Source organism: Notolepis coatsorum (assembly GCF_963971535.1).
Source record: "Notolepis coatsorum genome assembly, chromosome: 3".
Classification (NCBI taxonomy): Eukaryota; Metazoa; Chordata; class Actinopteri; order Aulopiformes; family Paralepididae; genus Notolepis; species Notolepis coatsorum.
Genome location: NC_140167.1, coordinates 200,260,981 through 200,279,889, shown reverse-complemented (window position 1 = coordinate 200,279,889; position 18,909 = coordinate 200,260,981). Strand labels below are relative to the sequence as shown.

The 18,909-nt window shown below is 50.8% G+C and overlaps 1 protein-coding gene across 1 annotated transcript in view; it reads left to right on the top strand.

The window, feature by feature from the left end:
* The window catches only part of grin3bb (glutamate receptor, ionotropic, N-methyl-D-aspartate 3Bb), a gene marked incomplete at both ends in the record, with an annotated part of 569,733 nt that overhangs the window by 319,815 nt on the left and 231,009 nt on the right, over positions 1-18,909 (top strand). The window contains 1 exon segment of the mRNA XM_084311504.1: positions 15,554-16,191. Within this exon segment, the coding sequence (XP_084167630.1) occupies positions 15,554-16,191 (638 nt within the window).

Here is an 18,909-nt window from a genome sequence, read left to right as displayed (position 1 = left end):
TATTGTGTTATTTGCATCGATCCACTATATAAACATAGTCATTATAATATCTACACACATGGCATTTGATTGGAGGCTAGTCTCACTTTGTCCCACAGCAACATTCAAATAGTTTAGATTTGTGTACATTGTTTATGTTAATACCGTAATGTATTGTATTAAGTGTCCATTTCATAATAATATTCAGATTTATCATAAATAATTGAACATGTATTTTATGTTCCGTTAAAGAGGGGTGGAGGTGGGGTCACATTTGAGCATTTAAAAATGTACTTGAAAGTAACGCAATAGTTACTTTCTGAAGTAACTAGTTACTTTTATCATTTGTAACTGAGTAACTAATTTAGTTACTTTTTGGAAGAAGTTGAGACACTGGAATGCCTGATTGAGACATTTTATTGTCTTATTGTTATTATTATTATTATTATTGTGGCCTCAGCTTGCAATTTATGAAGGCAGGCAGGTATGTCTAACACTAGAACAGCTGGTCTAGATCCCTTCCTTGGTATGCTGTGAGGTCAAACGACACAACAGAACAAAGCCTTCATTCCCTGGGGCAATCAAGAAACACTGGCTCAGTTGATTTGACACAAACAGTCCTCCTCTGAGCTCTCAATGAATGAGGGAGAGGAGAGAGCAGGGAAGAGGTGGTTATGTTACCAAAAAAACAACAGCTGTTAACCTCTTGAGCCCTAGCCCTATTTTCTGAAAATCTGCCTAAAAATACATACCTAAGTAAATTGAAGATTGCTCCACTTCTACAAGGTCCATTTGCATGCTCTTGGTGTCTAGGGACATCTATGGATCTCAGGGAATGTATTCCCAGTGTGAGGAATATTCTGTCTGTTACTAGGCTTGAGTCAACTCAATTGTAATGAACCAAAGGAGAATATCAATTCTATTTGAATTTCTTTTTCTCATCTTTGACGGTGAATAACACCATGCAAAAAATTTGCTCGTTCAGCACCTTCTTGAGATCACCTACAAAAAATCTAAGCAAATGAATAAAGGGACGATGATTCTGCGATCCGGACACATGCTATTTGAAATATGATTATAGAATAAAGAATATCAGGCCAATAAATGACCTTATTGTGGCCAAGTCGCACATCTATGGATCGGGCCAAATCTCCCCTTTCCAATGACAGAGTTCAATCTGGATTTAGTGTCACCAGGAGTGCAGCAAGAACCGTGAATGAAGTCTACTGTAAGTAATAACTTTTTTATAATGGAAATTATTTATGCCAATAATGTTCTAGATAATCCCAAAGAATAATAGAAATAAAAGAAATTCATCCACAAGTAATTTATTTGTTTATTTGTTTATTTAAACGGATCCCCATTAGCTGACACCTTAGCGGATAGCGGAACACTGTGGAGACCAAACAGAGAAGGTAAAGATGACTTTGAACTGTTGAACAGTAATCCAGAACTATTTTATTGCACTGTAAATCTTTTTTATTTTATCTATTCTATTCTACTATTTTAGTGCACTGCACTATTGCACTAGTTCACTCTGTCTGTTTTATCTTACTCTTTTTATTATTGTCTATTTAAAACTGAATCAAACCAGAAACAAGGTGGCCTGTTGGGATGTTAGATCCTAATGTGAAAAACTGTGATTTTATATGTCTGCACTTTATGTGCTCATTTTATGCCTGTCTTTTTTCTGTTGTGAAGCACTTTGAGCTGCAGTTTCTGTATGAAAGGTGCTATACAAATAAAGTGTATTATTATTAGTATTATTGGTAAACAAATGCAACATTAACACATTCCCTGCCATTGGTTATACCCATCAATATACCTAGTCTGCCATCACTGTAAGCCTATGGAGATGTTTACCTTCTTTGCAGGGCTATAACTTTTTTAATTGTATTGCTAAATTGACATTACTATGGCCCATTCAACATCGATTATCTATCGTTCAGGATGTAGGAACGTTATACTTTTTCATTCATACGTTCATACAAAAATACCTTCTAGAATATAAATATGTTTTTATCGTTTTCTGCAGTAATTCCTAGAACGTGAGTTATAGGCCTAAACGCATATAGATTATCGATTGCCGTTTATTCCCTAGACACGCTATATTAAAAAATTCAACTGTATATGATCGTATACGTTATGCTTCATCATGCGTGGAGGAAAGGGGGGGGTCGTTTATAATTCCGTGATCGTCAGTAAATGCTTTATGTAGTATGGGTGATATATTGATCAGATGGTTTGCAGTGAAATTAATACACAATTGGGCTGAAAATAACATTAGTGTCCTCTTACCGTGCGTCAAAGAGACTGGCGGTGAAATATCCCAAGTATAGGACGTCGATCGCCTAGGTCCATTTCCGGTTTGTATGTCGCAATAAACGCCAAAATCATATCGATTATTAAGTTTATAAAGCGATCCATTATGTACTATAGCGTCTGTCGGGAGCCTTGCAACAATGTCTGACGGCCGGATGAATTTAATCGACGCACATCGGCCACTTCCTGTTGTTCCGAGTGTAACTCACCCGACCATCCACCAGGCGGCGGTATTGAGCCGTCGTTGCCGTCACCTATAGGGTCCAGCTGCAGCGTCGGAGGTGTATATATGAATTATGAATGCCATGGCGAAAAAATTTAATATTGATCTCAATAACGCTGTACAGCGAGATCTGGCGGTCAAAGCATGGCGGGCAATAACGCTTTAAAGCGTTTCCGGCGGTGGATGTGTTAATTCATACAGTCTGTAGAGATGGATTTATGGCGTGATTTGCGGCCTGCCGGCTGACCGCTCGGGCAAAATGTTTCCCTGCTTTCTTAAGAACCTTGCTTTACTTGCAATCTCTGCATTTCATCTTGTGAGGTGCTCATTTATGTACACATTTGCTCCCTTTAATTTCCTCCCCTAGCTGCCTAATCAGATCAACTTTGTGCCTCCTGTTCGCAAAACGCACAATTACGGCCGGCTTGTCATTCTGATTCCTTGTTGGCAGTGTGTGACATGCCTCAATATTGTTTATGCTTATCTCAATGTTTTTTTCTAAGAAGGAATGATGTTATTTGCTCTTCTGTTGACTCCTCGTGGTCTGAACTGACCTCTCTTCCCCGGCCTTTCACTGCATGGGAGTAAGATCTTGGCTTGATCGCCAGTCCAGATATTATTACATCGTTCATTCTTGAGTACTGTATCAAGTCGGATACTCGGATTCCAGATAGTACATTTTCTTCTCCTGTTCCTCATTCAGTTTTTTTCAGCTCTTTACTTTCACCCAATAAGTTCATGATGGTGCACTGCTGACTTGTAATGGTTGCCAATTCAACAGTCATCATGCTCACTGCATCTTTTAGCTCCTCTATGTCTTTCTTACGTTCCTTAGTTGCCATTGTGCCACCAGTGCAGTAACGACACTCACCCCAGGATGTACCTTTGCCTCCATCTGCTGCTGGAGCCTGGGTCTGGGCCTGGCCTGGTGGTAGCTGCTGCTGGAGCCTGGGTCTGGCCTGGTGGTGGTGGCTGCTGCTGGAGCCTGGGTCTGGGCCTGGTGGTGGTGGCTGCTGCTGGAGCCTGGGTCTGGCCTGGTGGTGGTGGCTGCTGGAGCCTGGGTCTGGGCCTGGTGGTGGTGGCTGCTGCTGGAGCCTGGGTCTGGCCTGGTGGTGGCTGCTGCTGGAGCCTGGGTCTGGCCTGGTGGTGGCTGCTGCTGGAGCCTGGGTCTGGCCTGGTGGTGGTGGCTGCTGCTGGAGCCTGGGTCTGGGCCTGGTGGTGGTGGCTGCTGCTGGAGCCTGGGTCTGGCCTGGTGGTGGTGGCTGCTGGAGCCTGGGTCTGGGCCTGGTGGTGGTGGCTGCTGCTGGAGCCTGGGTCTGGCCTGGTGGTGGCTGCTGCTGGAGCCTGGGTCTGGCCTGGTGGTGGCTGCTGCTGGAGCCTGGGTCTGGGCCTGGTGGTGGCTGCTGCTGGAGCCGGGGCCTGGGCCTGATGGTGGCTGCTGCTGGAGCCTGGGTCTGGGCCTGGTGGTGGTGGCTGCTGCTGGAGCCTGGGTCTGGCCTGGTGGTGGTGGCTGCTGCTGGAGCCTGGGTCTGGGCCTGGTGGCTGCTGCTACTGGAGCCTGGGTCTGGCCTGGTGGTGGTGGCTGCTGCTGGAGCCTGGGTCTGGCCTGGTGGTGGTGGCTGCTGCTGGAGCCTGGGCCTGGCCTGGTGGTAGCTGGCTGCTGCTGGAGCCTGGGTCTGGCCTGGTGGTGGTGGCTGCTGCTGGAGCCTGGGTCTGTGCCTGGTGGTAGCTGGCTGCTGCTGGAGCCTGGGTCTGGGCCTGGTGGTAGCTGGCTGCTGCTGGAGCCTGGGTCTGGGCCTGGTGGTGGTGGCTGCTGGAGCCTGGGTCTGGCCTGGTGGTGGCTGCTGCTGGAGCCTGGGCCTGGCCTGGTGATAGCTGCTGCTGGAGCCTGGGTCTGGCCTGGTGGTGGCTGCTGCTGGAGCCTGGGTCTGGGCCTGGTGGTGGTGGCTGCTGGAGCCTGGGTCTGGGCCTGGTGGTGGCTGCTGCTGGAGCTGGGGCCTGGGCCTGGTGGTGGCTGCTGCTGGAGCCTGGGTCTGGGCCTGGTGGTGGTGGCTGCTGCTGGAGCCTGGGTCTGGCCTGGTGGTGGTGGCTGCTGCTGGAGCCTGGGCCTGGTGGTGGTGGCTGCTGCTGGAGCCTGGGCCTGGCCTGGTGGCTGCTGCTACTGGAGCCTGGGTCTGGCCTGGTGGTGGTGGCTGCTGCTGGAGCCTGGGTCTGGGCCTGGTGGTAGCTGGCTGCTGCTGGAGCCTGGGTCTGGGCCTGGTGGTGGTGGCTGCTGGAGCCTGGGCCTGGGCCTGGTGGTAGCTGGCTGCTGCTGGAGCCTGGGTCTGGCCTGGTGGTGGCTGCTGCTGGAGCCTGGGTCTGGGCCTGGTGGTGGTGGCTGCTGGAGCCTGGGTCTGGGCCTGGTGGTGGCTGCTGCTGGAGCCTGGGTCTGGGCCTGGTGGTGGTGGCTGCTGCTGGAGCCTGGGTCTGGCCTGGTGGTGGCTGCTGCTGGAGCCTGGGTCTGGCCTGGTGGTGGCTGCTGCTGGAGCCTGGGTCTGGGCCTGGCCTGGTGGTAGCTGCTGCTGCTGGAGCCTGGGCCTGGCCTGGTGGTGGTGGCTGCTGCTGGAGCCTGGGTCTGGCCTGGTGGTGGTGGCTGCTGGAGCCTGGGTCTGGGCCTGGTGGTGGTGGCTGCTGCTGGAGCCTGGGTCTGGCCTGGTGGTGGCTGCTGCTGGAGCCTGTGTCTGGGTCTGGGCCTGGTGGTAGCTGGCTGCTGCTGGAGCCTGGGTCTGGCCTGGTGGTGGTGGCTGCTGCTGGAGCCTGGGTCTGGGCCTGGTGGTGGTGGCTGCTGGAGCCTGGGTCTGGTGGTAGCTGCTGCTGCTGGAGCCTGGGCCTGGTGGTAGCTGGCTGCTGCTGGAGCCTGGGTCTGGGCCTGGTGGTAGCTGCTGCTGGAGCCTGGGTCTGGCCTGGTGGTAGCTGCTGCTGGAGCCTGGGTCTGGGCCTGGTGGTGGTGGCTGCTGCTGGAGCCTGGGTCTGGGCCTGGTGGTAGCTGGCTGCTGCTGGAGCCTGGGTCTGGGCCTGGTGGTAGCTGGCTGCAGCTGGAGCCTGGGTCTGGGCCTGGTGGTGGCTGCTGCTGGAGCCTGGGTCTGGGCCTGGTCGTAGCTGGCTGCTGCTGGAGCCTGGGTCTGGGCCTGGTCGTAGCTGGCTGCTGCTGGAGCCTGGGTCTGGGCCTGGTGGTAGCTGGCTGCTGCTGGAGCCGGGGCCTGGGTCTGGTGGTAGCTGGCTGCTGCTGGAGCCTGGGTCTGGCCTGGTGGTAGCTGCTGCTGCTGGAGCCGGGGCCTGGGTCTGGTGGTAGCTGGCTGCTGCTGGAGCCTGGGTCTGGCCTGGTGGTAGCTGGCTGCTGCTGGAGCCTGGGTCTGGGCCTGGTGGTAGCTGGCTGCTGCTGGAGCCTGGGTCTGGCCTGGTGGTAGCTGGCTGCTGCTGGAGCCTGGGTCTGGGCCTGGTGGTAGCTGGCTGCTGCTGGAGCCTGGGCCTGGGTCTGGTGGTAGCTGGCTGGCCACTGGAACTTGGGCCTGGTCTGTTAGCAGACTTGGTCTGCTTGGTCACAGTCCAGTTCGAATCACAGTTTTCACTTTAAATCACAAATGTCACCATTGTCTAATGAACACTTACTAACAAGTGATGGAACTTGGTTGGAAAAATGCTGCAGATTCCAAAGATTTTTGCTGCTCCATTTGCATATTATTGGTATCTAGGGACTATGGATCTAAGGGAATATATTCCCAGTGTCAGAAATTGTTACTAGGCTTGAGTAAATTGTGATGAAACAAAGGAGAATATAAATTATGATTTTTCTTTGCATCTTTGACAGTGAATAACACACCATGCTAAAAATGACCAGACATGAAATACTGGCACTGCGCTCGTTCAGCACCTTCTTGAGATCATGTGTACAAAAAATCGAAGGAAATTAATAAAGGGAAGATGATTAAACAGAAGGTTTTGTAGATACAGTACTGAATTCTGCCATCCGGTCACATGCAATTTGAAATATTATTATAGAATATAGAATATCAGGCCTATAAATTACATTATAGCCAAGTTGCACATATATGGATCGGGCCAAATCTACTCGTTCCAATGGCAGAGTTCAATTTGGATTTAGTATCACCAGGCATCCAGCAAGAACCATGAATGAAATCTACTGTATGTACAGTTCCATTCTTATAATGGATATGGCTCTGCCATTTTTTATCGGATTGCAACACAGATTGTTGCTAAACGTTCACAGAAGATAGACACACTAACTGCGATCCAATCTATGCCAATAACGATCAGTTTTGTGATAGATAATCACGAGAAATAAGAGAAATAAAAATTATTCTGCCACAAGTAATTTGCTTGCAGGAAGCTGGCATGAGCTGTGTAGTTTTTCGAAATGTCAACGCTCATTGAGAGCTCTGGATATCCTCTCCTCATATGACTACAAACCAAATTAGGACACAAATTCAAAATGGCGGATAATCGCTTGTAAATAAATGCATTTCAAAAACTGATATTTCATTAGCTACACTGTGGAGGAAGTAGCAGCTCTGTGGAGGAAGTAGTAGCACTGTGGAGGAAGTAGCAGCACTGTGGAGGAAGTAGTAGCACTGTGGAGGAAGTAGCAGCTCTGTGGAGGAAGTAGCAGCTCTGTGGAGGAAGTAGCAGGAGCTCTGTGGAGGAAGTAGCAGCTCTGTGGAGGAAGTAGCAGCACTGTGGAGGAAGTAGCAGCTCTGTGGAGGAAGTAGCAGCACTGTGGATGAAGTAGCAGCTCTGTGGAGGAAGTAGCAGCTCTGTGGAGGAAGTAGTAGCACTGTGGAGGAAGTAGCAGCACTGTGGAGGAAGTAGTAGCACTGTGGAGGAAGTAGCAGCTCTGTGGAGGAAGTAGCAGCTCTGTGGAGGAAGTAGCAGGAGCTCTGTGGAGGAAGTAGCAGCTCTGTGGAGGAAGTAGCAGCACTGTGGAGGAAGTAGCAGCTCTGTGGAGGAAGTAGCAGCACTGTGGATGAAGTAGCAGCTCTGTGGAGGAAGTAGCAGCACTGTGGAGGAAGTAGCAGCTCTGTGGAGGAAGTAGCAGCACTGTGGATGAAGTAGCAGCACTGTGGAGGAAGTAGCAGCTCTGTGGAGGAAGTAGCAGCACTGTGGAGGAAGTAGCAGCTCTGTGGAGGAAGTAGCAGCACTGTGGAGGAAGTAAAAGCTCTGTGGAGGAAGTAGCAACAATGTGGAGGAAGTAGCAGCTCTGTGGAGGAAGTAGCGATACTGTGGAGGAAGTAGGAGCTCTGTGGAGGAAGTAGCAGCTCTGTGGAGGAAGTAGCAGCACTGTGGAGGAAGTAGCAACACTGTGGAGGAAGTAGCAGCACTGTGGAGGAAGTAGCAGCACTGTGGAGGAAGTAGCAGCTCTGTGGAGGAAGTAGCAGCTCTGTGGAGGAAGTAGCAGCACTGTGGAGGAAGTAGGAGCACTGTGGAGGAAGTAGCAGCTCTGTGGAGGAAGTAGCAGCTCTGTGGAGGAAGTAGCAGCACTATGGAGGAAGTAGGAACTCTGTGGAGGAAGTAGCAGCACTGTGGAGGAGGTAGCAGCACTGAGGAGGAAGTAGGAGCTCTGTGGAGGAAGTAGGAGCTCTGTGGAGGAAGTAGCAGCACTGTGGAGGAAGTAGGAGCTCTGTGGAGGAAGTAGCGGCTCTGTGGAGGAAGTAGCAGCTCTGTGGAGGAAGTAGCAGCACTGTGGAGGAAGTAGCAGCACTGTGGAGGAAGTAGGAGCTCTGTGGAGGAAGTAGGAGCTCTGTGGAGGAAGTAGCAGCACTGTGGAGGAAGTAGGAGCTCTGTGGAGGAAGTAGCGGCTCTGTGGAGGAAGTAGCGGCTCTGTGGAGGAAGTAGCAGCTCTGTGGAAGAAGTAGGAGCTCTGTGGAGAAAGTAGCAGCACTGTGGAGGAAGTAGCAGCTCTGTGGAGGAAGTAGCAGCTCTGTGGAGGAAGTAGGAGCTCTGTGGAGGAAGTAGCGGCTCTGTGGAAGAAGTAGGAGCTCTGTGGAGGAAGTAGCGGCACTGTGGAGGAAGTAGGAGCTCTGTGGAGAAAGTAGCGGCACTGTGGAAGAAGTAGGAGCTCTGTGGAGGAAGTAGCGGCACTGTGGAGGAAGTAGCAGCTCTGTGGAGGAAGTAGGAGCTCTGTGGAGAAAGTAGCGGCACTGTGGAAGAAGTAGGAGCTCTGTGGAGGAAGTAGCGGCACTGTGGAGGAAGTAGGAGCTCTGTGGAGGAAGTAGCAGCTCTGTGGAGGAAGTAGGAGCTCTGTGGAGAAAGTAGCAGCACTGTGGAGGAAGTGGCAGCTCTGTGGAGGAAGTAGCAGCTCTGTGGAGGAAGTAGCAGCTCTGTGGAGGAAGTAGCAGCTCTGTGGAAGAAGTAGGAGCTCTGTGGAGGAAGTATCAGCTCTGTGGAGGAAGTAGGAGCTCTGTGGAGAAAGTAGCAGCACTGTGGAGGAAGTGGCAGCTCTGTGGAGGAAGTAGCAGCTCTGTGGAGGAAGTAGCAGCTCTGTGGAGGAAGTAGCAGCTCTGTGGAGGAAGTAGCAGCTCTGTGGAGGAAGTAGCAGCTCTGTGGAGGAAGTAGCAGCTCTGTGGAGGAAGTAGCACCTCTGTGGAGGAAGTAGCAGCTCTGTGGAGGAAGTAGCAGCTCTGTGGAGGAAGTAGCAGCACTGTGGAGGAAGTAGCAGCACTGTGGAGGAAGTAGCTACAATGTGGAGGAAGTAGCAGCTCTGTGGAGGAAGTAGTAGCTCTGTGGAGGAAGTAGTGGCACTGTGGAGGAAGTAGCTACAATGTGGAGGAAGTAGCAGCTCTGTGGAGGAAGTAGCAGCTCTGTGGAGGAAGTAGCAGCTCTGTGGAGGAAGTAGCAGCTCTGTGGAGGAAGTAGGAGCTCTGTGGAGGAAGTAGCAGCACTGTGGAGGAAGTAGGAGCTCTGTGGAGGAAGTAGCAGCACTGTGGAGGAAGTAGGAGCTATGTGGAGGAAGTAGCAGCTCTGTGGAGGAAGTAGCAGCTCTGTGGAGGAAGTAGCAGCTCTGTGGAGGAAGTAGCAGCTCTGTGGAGGAAGTAGCAGCACTGTGGAGGAAGTAGGAGCACTGTGGAGGAAGTAGCAGCTCTGTGGAGGAAGTAGCAGCTCTGTGGAGGAAGTAGCAGCACTGTGGAGGAAGTAGGAGCTCTGTGGAGGAAGTAGCAGCACTGTGGAGGAAGTAGCAGCACTGTGGAGGAAGTAGGAGCTCTGTGGAGGAAGTAGGAGCTCTGTGGAGGAAGTAGCAGCACTGTGGAGGAAGTAGGAGCTCTGTGGAGGAAGTAGCGGCTCTGTGGAGGAAGTAGCAGCTCTGTGGAGGAAGTAGCAGCACTGTGGAGGAAGTAGCAGCACTGTGGAGGAAGTAGGAGCTCTGTGGAGGAAGTAGGAGCTCTGTAGAGGAAGTAGCAGCACTGTGGAGGAAGTAGGAGCTCTGTGGAGGAAGTAGCGGCTCTGTGGAGGAAGTAGCGGCTCTGTGGAGGAAGTAGCAGCTCTGTGGAAGAAGTAGGAGCTCTGTGGAGAAAGTAGCAGCACTGTGGAGGAAGTAGCAGCTCTGTGGAGGAAGTAGCAGCTCTGTGGAGGAAGTAGGAGCTCTGTGGAGGAAGTAGCGGCTCTGTGGAAGAAGTAGGAGCTCTGTGGAGGAAGTAGCGGCACTGTGGAGGAAGTAGGAGCTCTGTGGAGAAAGTAGCGGCACTGTGGAAGAAGTAGGAGCTTTGTGGAGGAAGTAGCGGCACTGTGGAGGAAGTAGCAGCTCTGTGGAGGAAGTAGGAGCTCTGTGGAGAAAGTAGCGGCACTGTGGAAGAAGTAGGAGCTCTGTGGAGGAAGTAGCGGCACTGTGGAGGAAGTAGGAGCTCTGTGGAGGAAGTAGCAGCTCTGTGGAGGAAGTAGGAGCTCTGTGGAGAAAGTAGCAGCACTGTGGAGGAAGTGGCAGCTCTGTGGAGGAAGTAGCAGCTCTGTGGAGGAAGTAGCAGCTCTGTGGAGGAAGTAGCAGCTCTGTGGAAGAAGTAGGAGCTCTGTGGAGGAAGTATCAGCTCTGTGGAGGAAGTAGGAGCTCTGTGGAGAAAGTAGCAGCACTGTGGAGGAAGTGGCAGCTCTGTGGAGGAAGTAGCAGCTCTGTGGAGGAAGTAGCAGCTCTGTGGAGGAAGTAGCAGCTCTGTGGAGGAAGTAGCACCTCTGTGGAGGAAGTAGCAGCTCTGTGGAGGAAGTAGCAGCTCTGTGGAGGAAGTAGCAGCACTGTGGAGGAAGTAGCAGCACTGTGGAGGAAGTAGCTACAATGTGGAGGAAGTAGCAGCTCTGTGGAGGAAGTAGTAGCTCTGTGGAGGAAGTAGTGGCACTGTGGAGGAAGTAGCTACAATGTGGAGGAAGTAGCAGCTCTGTGGAGGAAGTAGCAGCTCTGTGGAGGAAGTAGCAGCTCTGTGGAGGAAGTAGCAGCTCTGTGGAGGAAGTAGCTACAATGTGGAGGAAGTAGCAGCTCTGTGGAGGAAGTAGTAGCTCTGTGGAGGAAGTAGTGGCACTGTGGAGGAAGTAGCTACAATGTGGAGGAAGTAGCAGCTCTGTGGAGGAAGTAGCAGCTCTGTGGAGGAAGTAGCAGCTCTGTGGAGGAAGTAGCAGCTTTGTGGAGGAAGTAGCAGCTCTGTGGAAGAAGTAGGAGCTCTGTGGAGGAAGTATCAGCTCTGTTGGGGAAGTAGGAGCTCTGTGGAGAAAGTAGCAGCACTGTGGAGGAAGTGGCAGCTCTGTGGAGGAAGTAGCAGCTCTGTGGAGGAAGTAGCAGCTCTGTGAAGGAAGTAGCAGCTCTGTGGAGGAAGTAGCAGCTCTGTGGAGGAAGTAGCAGCTCTGTGGAGGAAGTAGCACCTGTGGAGGAAGTAGCAGCTCTGTGGAGGAAGTAGCAGCTCTGTGGAGGAAGTAGCAGCACTGTGGAGGAAGTAGCAGCACTGTGGAGGAAGTAGCTACAATGTGGAGGAAGTAGCAGCTCTGTGGAGGAAGTAGTAGCTCTGTGGAGGAAGTAGTGGCACTGTGGAGGAAGTAGCTACAATGTGGAGGAAGTAGCAGCTCTGTGGAGGAAGTAGCAGCTCTGTGGAGGAAGTAGCAGCTCTGTGGAGGAAGTAGCAGCTCTGTGGAGGAAGTAGGAGCTCTGTGGAGGAAGTAGCAGCACTGTGGAGGAAGTAGGAGCTCTGTGGAGGAAGTAGCAGCACTGTGGAGGAAGTAGGAGCTATGTGGAGGAAGTAGCAGCTCTGTGGAGGAAGTAGCAGCTCTGTGGAGGAAGTAGCAGCTCTGTGGAGGAAGTAGGAGCTCTGTGGAGGAAGTAGCAGCACTGTGGAGGAAGTAGCAGCACTGTGGAGGAAGTAGGAGCTCTGTGGAGGAAGTAGCAGCACTGTGGAGGAAGTAGCAGCACTGTGGAGGAAGTAGCAGCACTGTGGAGGAAGTAGGAGCTCTGTGGAGGAAGTAGCAGCTCTGTGGAGGAAGTAGCAGCTCTGTGGAGGAAGTAGGAGCTCTGTGGAGGAAGTAGCGGCTCTGTGGAAGAAGTAGGAGCTCTGTGGAGGAAGTAGCGGCACTGTGGAGGAAGTAGGAGCTCTGTGGAGAAAGTAGCGGCACTGTGGAAGAAGTAGGAGCTTTGTGGAGGAAGTAGCGGCACTGTGGAGGAAGTAGCAGCTCTGTGGAGGAAGTAGGAGCTCTGTGGAGAAAGTAGCGGCACTGTGGAAGAAGTAGGAGCTCTGTGGAGGAAGTAGCGGCACTGTGGAGGAAGTAGGAGCTCTGTGGAGGAAGTAGCAGCTCTGTGGAGGAAGTAGGAGCTCTGTGGAGAAAGTAGCAGCACTGTGGAGGAAGTGGCAGCTCTGTGGAGGAAGTAGCAGCTCTGTGGAGGAAGTAGCAGCTCTGTGGAGGAAGTAGCAGCTCTGTGGAAGAAGTAGGAGCTCTGTGGAGGAAGTATCAGCTCTGTGGAGGAAGTAGGAGCTCTGTGGAGAAAGTAGCAGCACTGTGGAGGAAGTGGCAGCTCTGTGGAGGAAGTAGCAGCTCTGTGGAGGAAGTAGCAGCTCTGTGAAGGAAGTAGCAGCTCTGTGGAGGAAGTAGCAGCTATGTGGAGGAAGTAGCAGCTCTGTGGAGGAAGTAGCACCTCTGTGGAGGAAGTAGCAGCTCTGTGGAGGAAGTAGCAGCTCTGTGGAGGAAGTAGCAGCACTGTGGAGGAAGTAGCAGCACTGTGGAGGAAGTAGCTACAATGTGGAGGAAGTAGCAGCTCTGTGGAGGAAGTAGTAGCTCTGTGGAGGAAGTAGTGGCACTGTGGAGGAAGTAGCTACAATGTGGAGGAAGTAGCAGCTCTGTGGAGGAAGTAGCAGCTCTGTGGAGGAAGTAGCAGCTCTGTGGAGGAAGTAGCAGCTCTGTGGAGGAAGTAGGAGCTCTGTGGAGGAAGTAGCAGCACTGTGGAGGAAGTAGGAGCTCTGTGGAGGAAGTAGCAGCACTGTGGAGGAAGTAGGAGCTATGTGGAGGAAGTAGCAGCTCTGTGGAGGAAGTAGCAGCTCTGTGGAGGAAGTAGCAGCTCTGTGGAGGAAGTAGGAGCTCTGTGGAGGAAGTAGCAGCACTGTGGAGGAAGTAGCAGCACTGTGGAGGAAGTAGGAGCTCTGTGGAGGAAGTAGCAGCACTGTGGAGGAAGTAGCAGCACTGTGGAGGAAGTAGCAGCACTGTGGAGGAAGTAGGAGCTCTGTGGAGGAAGTAGCAGCTCTGTGGAGGAAGTAGCAGCTCTGTGGAGGAAGTAGCAGCTCTGTGGAGGAAGTAGGAGCTCTGTGGAGGAAGTAGCAGCACTGTGGAGGAAGTAGGAGCTCTGTGGAGGAAGTAGCAGCACTGTGGAGGAAGTAGGAGCTCTGTGGAGGAAGTAGCAGCTCTGTGGAGGAAGTAGCAGCTCTGTGGAGGAAGTAGCAGCTCTGTGGAGGAAGTAGGAGCTCTGTGGAGGAAGTAGCAGCACTGTGGAGGAAGTAGCAGCACTGTGGAGGAAGTAGGAGCTCTGTGGAGGAAGTAGCAGCACTGTGGAGGAAGTAGCAGCACTGTGGAGGAAGTAGGAGCTCTGTGGAGGAAGTAGCAGCACTGTGGAGGAAGTAGCAGCACTGTGGAGGAAGTAGCAGCACTGTGGAGGAAGTAGGAGCTCTGTGGAGGAAGTAGCAGCTCTGTGGAGGAAGTAGCAGCTCTGTGGAGGAAGTAGCAGCTCTGTGGAGGAAGTAGGAGCTCTGTGGAGGAAGTAGCAGCACTGTGGAGGAAGTAGGTGCTCTGTGGAGGAAGTAGCAGCACTGTGGAGGAAGTAGGAGCTCTGTGGAGGAAGTAGCAGCTCTGTGGAGGAAGTAGCAGCTCTGTGGAGGAAGTAGGAGCTCTGTGGAGGAAGTAGCAGCACTGTGGAGGAAGTAGCAGCACTGTGGAGGAAGTAGGAGCTCTGTGGAGGAAGTAGCAGCACTGTGGAGGAAGTAGCAGCACTGTGGAGGAAGTAGCAGCACTGTGGAGGAAGTAGGAGCTCTGTGGAGGAAGTAGCAGCACTGTGGAGGAAGTAGCAGCACTGTGGAGGAAGTAGCAGCACTGTGGAGGAAGTAGCAGCTCTGTGGAGGAAGTAGCAGCTCTGTGGAGGAAGTAGCAGCACTGTGGAGGAAGTAGCAGGAGCTCTGTGGAGGAAGTAGCAGCTCTGTGGAGGAAGTAGCAGCTCTGTGGAGGAAGTAGCAGCTCTGTGGAGGAAGTAGCGGCACTGTGGAGGAAGTAGCAGGAGCTCTGTGGAGGAAGTAGCAGCTCTGTGGAGGAAGTAGCAGCTCTGTGGAGGAAGTAGCAGCTCTGTGGAGGAAGTAGCAGCTCTGTGGAGGAAGTAGCAGCACTGTGGAGGAAGTAGCAGCTCTGTGGAGGAAGTAGCAGCTCTGTGGAGGAAGTAGCAGCTCTGTGGAGGAAGTAGCAGCACTGTGGAGGAAGTAGCAGCTCTGTGGAGGAAGTAGCAGCTCTGTGGAGGAAGTATCAGCTCTGTGGAGGAAGTAGCAGCACTGTGGAGGAAGTAGCAGCTCTGTGGAGGAAGTAGCAGCTCTGTGGAGGAAGTAGCAGCACTGTGGAGGAAGTAGCAGCTCTGTGGAGGAAGTAGCAGGAGCTCTGTGGAGGAAGTAGCAGCTCTGTGGAGGAAGTAGCAGCAGCTCTGTGGAGGAAGTAGCGGGCACATACTGTATGCCCAACTCCACTGTGTTCTCAATATTGGATGCCAAGAGCTCTTTCTAGCAAATACCACTAGATCACAAATCCTCATTGCTGACATCGTTGTTGGCCTCAAGTATAGGTATTAATGTGAATTCTTAAAATGGTTGGCATTCCCTCTAAGCAGCATATTGCAAATATAACTGATGTTGACTGCAATTATACATTAGCAGGGCTTTTAAAAAGATAATAACACTAGATCGATGCTTTCTTTGTGGTTTATTCAGCGGCATATCAGCCACAACTTTAAATGTGACTGACAAAGACCAGTTTTTGCTGAATAAACCACAAAAGGAGTATCGATCCAGTGTGTGGGCATCATTTATTTTTCATTGTCCTAAACCATTTTGATCAAGGTCAGGTTTTTGGATGTATGCACTATAGCTCCTTCAGTCAAGTCCATCAAAAGATCCATATTAATTAAAACGTTTAATGCATTTGGCGCCTGGCTCTTATTTCTTTGTTCTTGAGTTGTGACTTCTCAAGGAACCTACTTCATACACAAGTCAAATGCATTCATAATTTCCCAGTGTCCCCGTCAAACAAAAACAAGTTGTTAAAAGTTTATAATTTGCACTCTTGTCTGTAGATCACGTTTCATGTCTTATTTGTACCTTACAGTGAAATGCTTGGTTCTGTATGAGCCCCCTGAAGAGTGTGCTTCATACAGTAAAGAGTAAAAGACCAAACACTATACAAAATATACAATATCCAAAAACTAAAGTACAAAATGAAAGAAAAAAAGAATCTGACGGTGTGGTGTTGTCCATCCTTTCTCTCTCCTTCCAGAACCGTTTCCACCTGCAGATGGTGACCGGCATCCCTCCGTCGGGCCTCTCCGACCTCCTGCTCACCGTCCTGCAGCGCAGCGGCTGGCAGGAGGGCATGGCCGTGCTGTGCCAAGGCTGGGAGGAGGAGGCGGCGGGCCTGCTGCAGCTCCTGGAGCGCCACAGCCGCCTGAGCTGGGACAGCGCGGGCTGGCACCTGCGCGCCCTCCTCAACCTCACCCACGAGTCGGCGCAGGACGAGGCGCAGATCCAGGACTTTCTGTCGGAACACTTTCGGCGGAGCCGGCCGCCGCCGGCCTCGGTGCTCCTGTTCGGAGCGGACCCCCAGTGCGCGGCGACCGTGCTGCGCAGCGCCCAGGAGCTGGGCTTGACGCTGCCCACGGTGCACTGGATTCTCGGGCATCCGCAGAGCCCGGACGTGCTGCACTCCATCGGGCTGCCCCTGGGGCTGTTGGCGTACGGCGCCGTGGAGCGCAAGCCGCTGGACTTTTATATCCGCGACGCGCTGCAGCTGGTGGCCCGGGCGGTAGCCGCGGCGACGGTGGTCCGGCCCGACCTGGCACTGATCCAGAACATGGTGAACTGCTACGACAAGCCCAACAAGCACGAGGTGCCCTCCTCGGGGCAGTACCTGGCCAGGTAAACCCACTCTGAGGCACTTCACCATCTCCTACCCACATGTAACTGTATCCCCCCTTTAGTTGTGGATCACCCACCATTGATTGATTGAAATGTATTGAAAATGTTATTAACAGATTGCAGAACGGCTCAATACATACAATTGTTAAGGGGATGCAGACCAGAGAAAGACTTTCATCTTGTTTACATCAGGGTCCCCCATTTTCAATTCATCATAACATTTATGACATACAAGTAGACAGTACTGTTACATCCAGACATTTATGACATACAAGATATACAAATATACAGTACAGTTTATTTACAGACAGAGTTTCTAAAAGAGAATGTATACATTTGAGGGGGAAGAAACTGTACATTGGAGGGGGTTGGATGGGTGGGGGTTTGGACATTTACCGGGGCCAGGTTCGAATTGCAGCCTCCCGTAGGTGCTCTTTGAGAGTGGTTTTGAAGGTGGGTAGGGATTCACATTATTTCACAGCTTTGGGTAGGGCGTTCCACATTTTGTTGTGGCATAATTGCAAAACGTGTTTAGTTAGGGCTGGGCGATATGGAAAAAAATCATATCGCGATAACGATATGATAATGTTATCATATTTCTCGATATCGATAATTATCGAATTGTTATAAGTATTACATTTATTTTTATTTTTTTTACAACAGATGTATGTTTATTTTGCAGCAATTCTTTGTCATTGCCGCCATCTTTAGTGTTACATCCCCTCACACTCCAGTTCTCTGGCTGCAGCTGGTTTAAAAGCGAAAGTAAACCGGCTTCTCTGCTGGCTGTGGCTCCAGGAGGGTTGAACAGTTCTGGCTCTGCTAGTTTATTTTCTATCTTTTTTGGTGGACAAACCACCGCACATGTGCACCGTGACTCGTGACTGGTGTCTAGTTCTGCTAGCACACATAGCCTACTGTGTACAGACGGTTTCAAACTGTATTTTAAATTAGAAAGCAAATGTAGTAGTTTTCCAGAAAGCAAACTGTTTAAATATACTGTACACGGAATCAGAATGGCAATTTGGCAGAGGTGGTAAACTGCACGCATCATCACATTCATAGCTGACTCAAAGTGACCGTCATCTAACTCCTGGAGAGGGGGAAAATGGGGGTAGCGGCTGAGTTAATCACCCCCATACCTACATTCTTACAATAGACTGCTAGATCAAAACCCCCAAACTGCACCTTTATCACTAGTTTACTTTCTCAGGGCCACACTCACATACCTTAGGGAGGTGTTGATCATACAACAACGAACACACTATACTGCTGTTTAAAACCCCCCAAGATCAAATAGACTTCTTGAAACCGAGATTTAGAGATAATAGTGGCATGTTAAGAGACGCCAGACATTTGGTCGCAAACTCCCTTAGTTACAATAGATCAAAAGAAAGCCTTGTGGTTGTGGGACTGGTGGAGACAATGAAGTGTTTACACCGGGCCCTAAAACAAAGGAGACAGTTATCAGACACAGGAACTGGCCAAGCTGATTAGATAGCCCCCCTTTTAGAAACCGTGCTGCAGCTGTTAAATACCCCTAACTAGAAACTGCTAGAAAAACCCTTACAAGGAGGTCCGGCCCAGAGCTATTCAAGGAAGACAAACATCTATTTTCAGCTAATTAGATGTGAAGGTAGCCTATAAACGGGCATGACTACTGGCCATCCAATAGGAAGCTTTTTAACGCTCAGAACGACCCGCCCCCATGACGTAATGTTGGGAGGAGGAGACATAGACTTTAAGATAGGTGACTCTGGGAGAGAGCGACACACCCCACGGACGACAAAGAGCAAACAACATCCAATCTACATTCTCTTCCCCCACTGGACCGGAAGACAGCGGCGACGCCCCGGAGCAGACGAGAGATAACAACGGAGAAAGAAGCGAGACAGACGTCGAGCTCATTTAGATATTGGACTTTTTAGACTGAATTCTGCTAAACTTCGGCTTAGTGATTTCAACTAGCAGAATTCATGGCACAAAATTTTCAAATCATTGATTTGTAACTTGCTATTGAATCCTAATAAAAACCCGGATTCTTGCTGATCAAATCCGCTCGGACCTCTTTTTCTTCGAACCGTCGTCTCCTCTGTTGGCCGCTGCATACAAACCATTTCCTGGTTTGCTTGTTTTGAAGTACTTCAGGGCGTTTAAGGTTTTAAACACAATGCAGAGCAGACAGAGGTTTTAGGTTCTGATTATATCAGAACATTTAGGCCCAGAAAAGTACTACACAAACTAAATAAATGGACAAGAGAAAAATAAATCTCAATTTGGTCAGTATTGTCATTTGGACAAGCAAAGCCATTACTTTAAGTTGCAGGCAAGAAAGACAAGTCTGTCCACTGTCTCTGGTTTTAAAACTGCCCTGTTGCAGGTCACAAAAAAAATAAAAATAAAAATAAAAATTCTTCGATATTCGATATCGATTATTAAAATATATCGTGATATTTATCGTTATCGTTATATCGCCCAGCCCTATGTTTAGTCCCTTGTTTGAGCCGAATCTGGGTTTAACATGATTTGTGGAGCTCCCTCTGGTGTTGTGGTCGTGGTATTCACTGACCTTTGGGAAGTATTTTGACATGTACATGGGTACCTTAGTGGTGTAGTGTATCTTGTAGACCAGGCCCATTGCAAGGTGCTGTACTCTGTCATCTACTCTAAGCCATCCTAGGTTGTCAAAGTGGGCAGGGGTGAGGTGGGTTCTAGGAG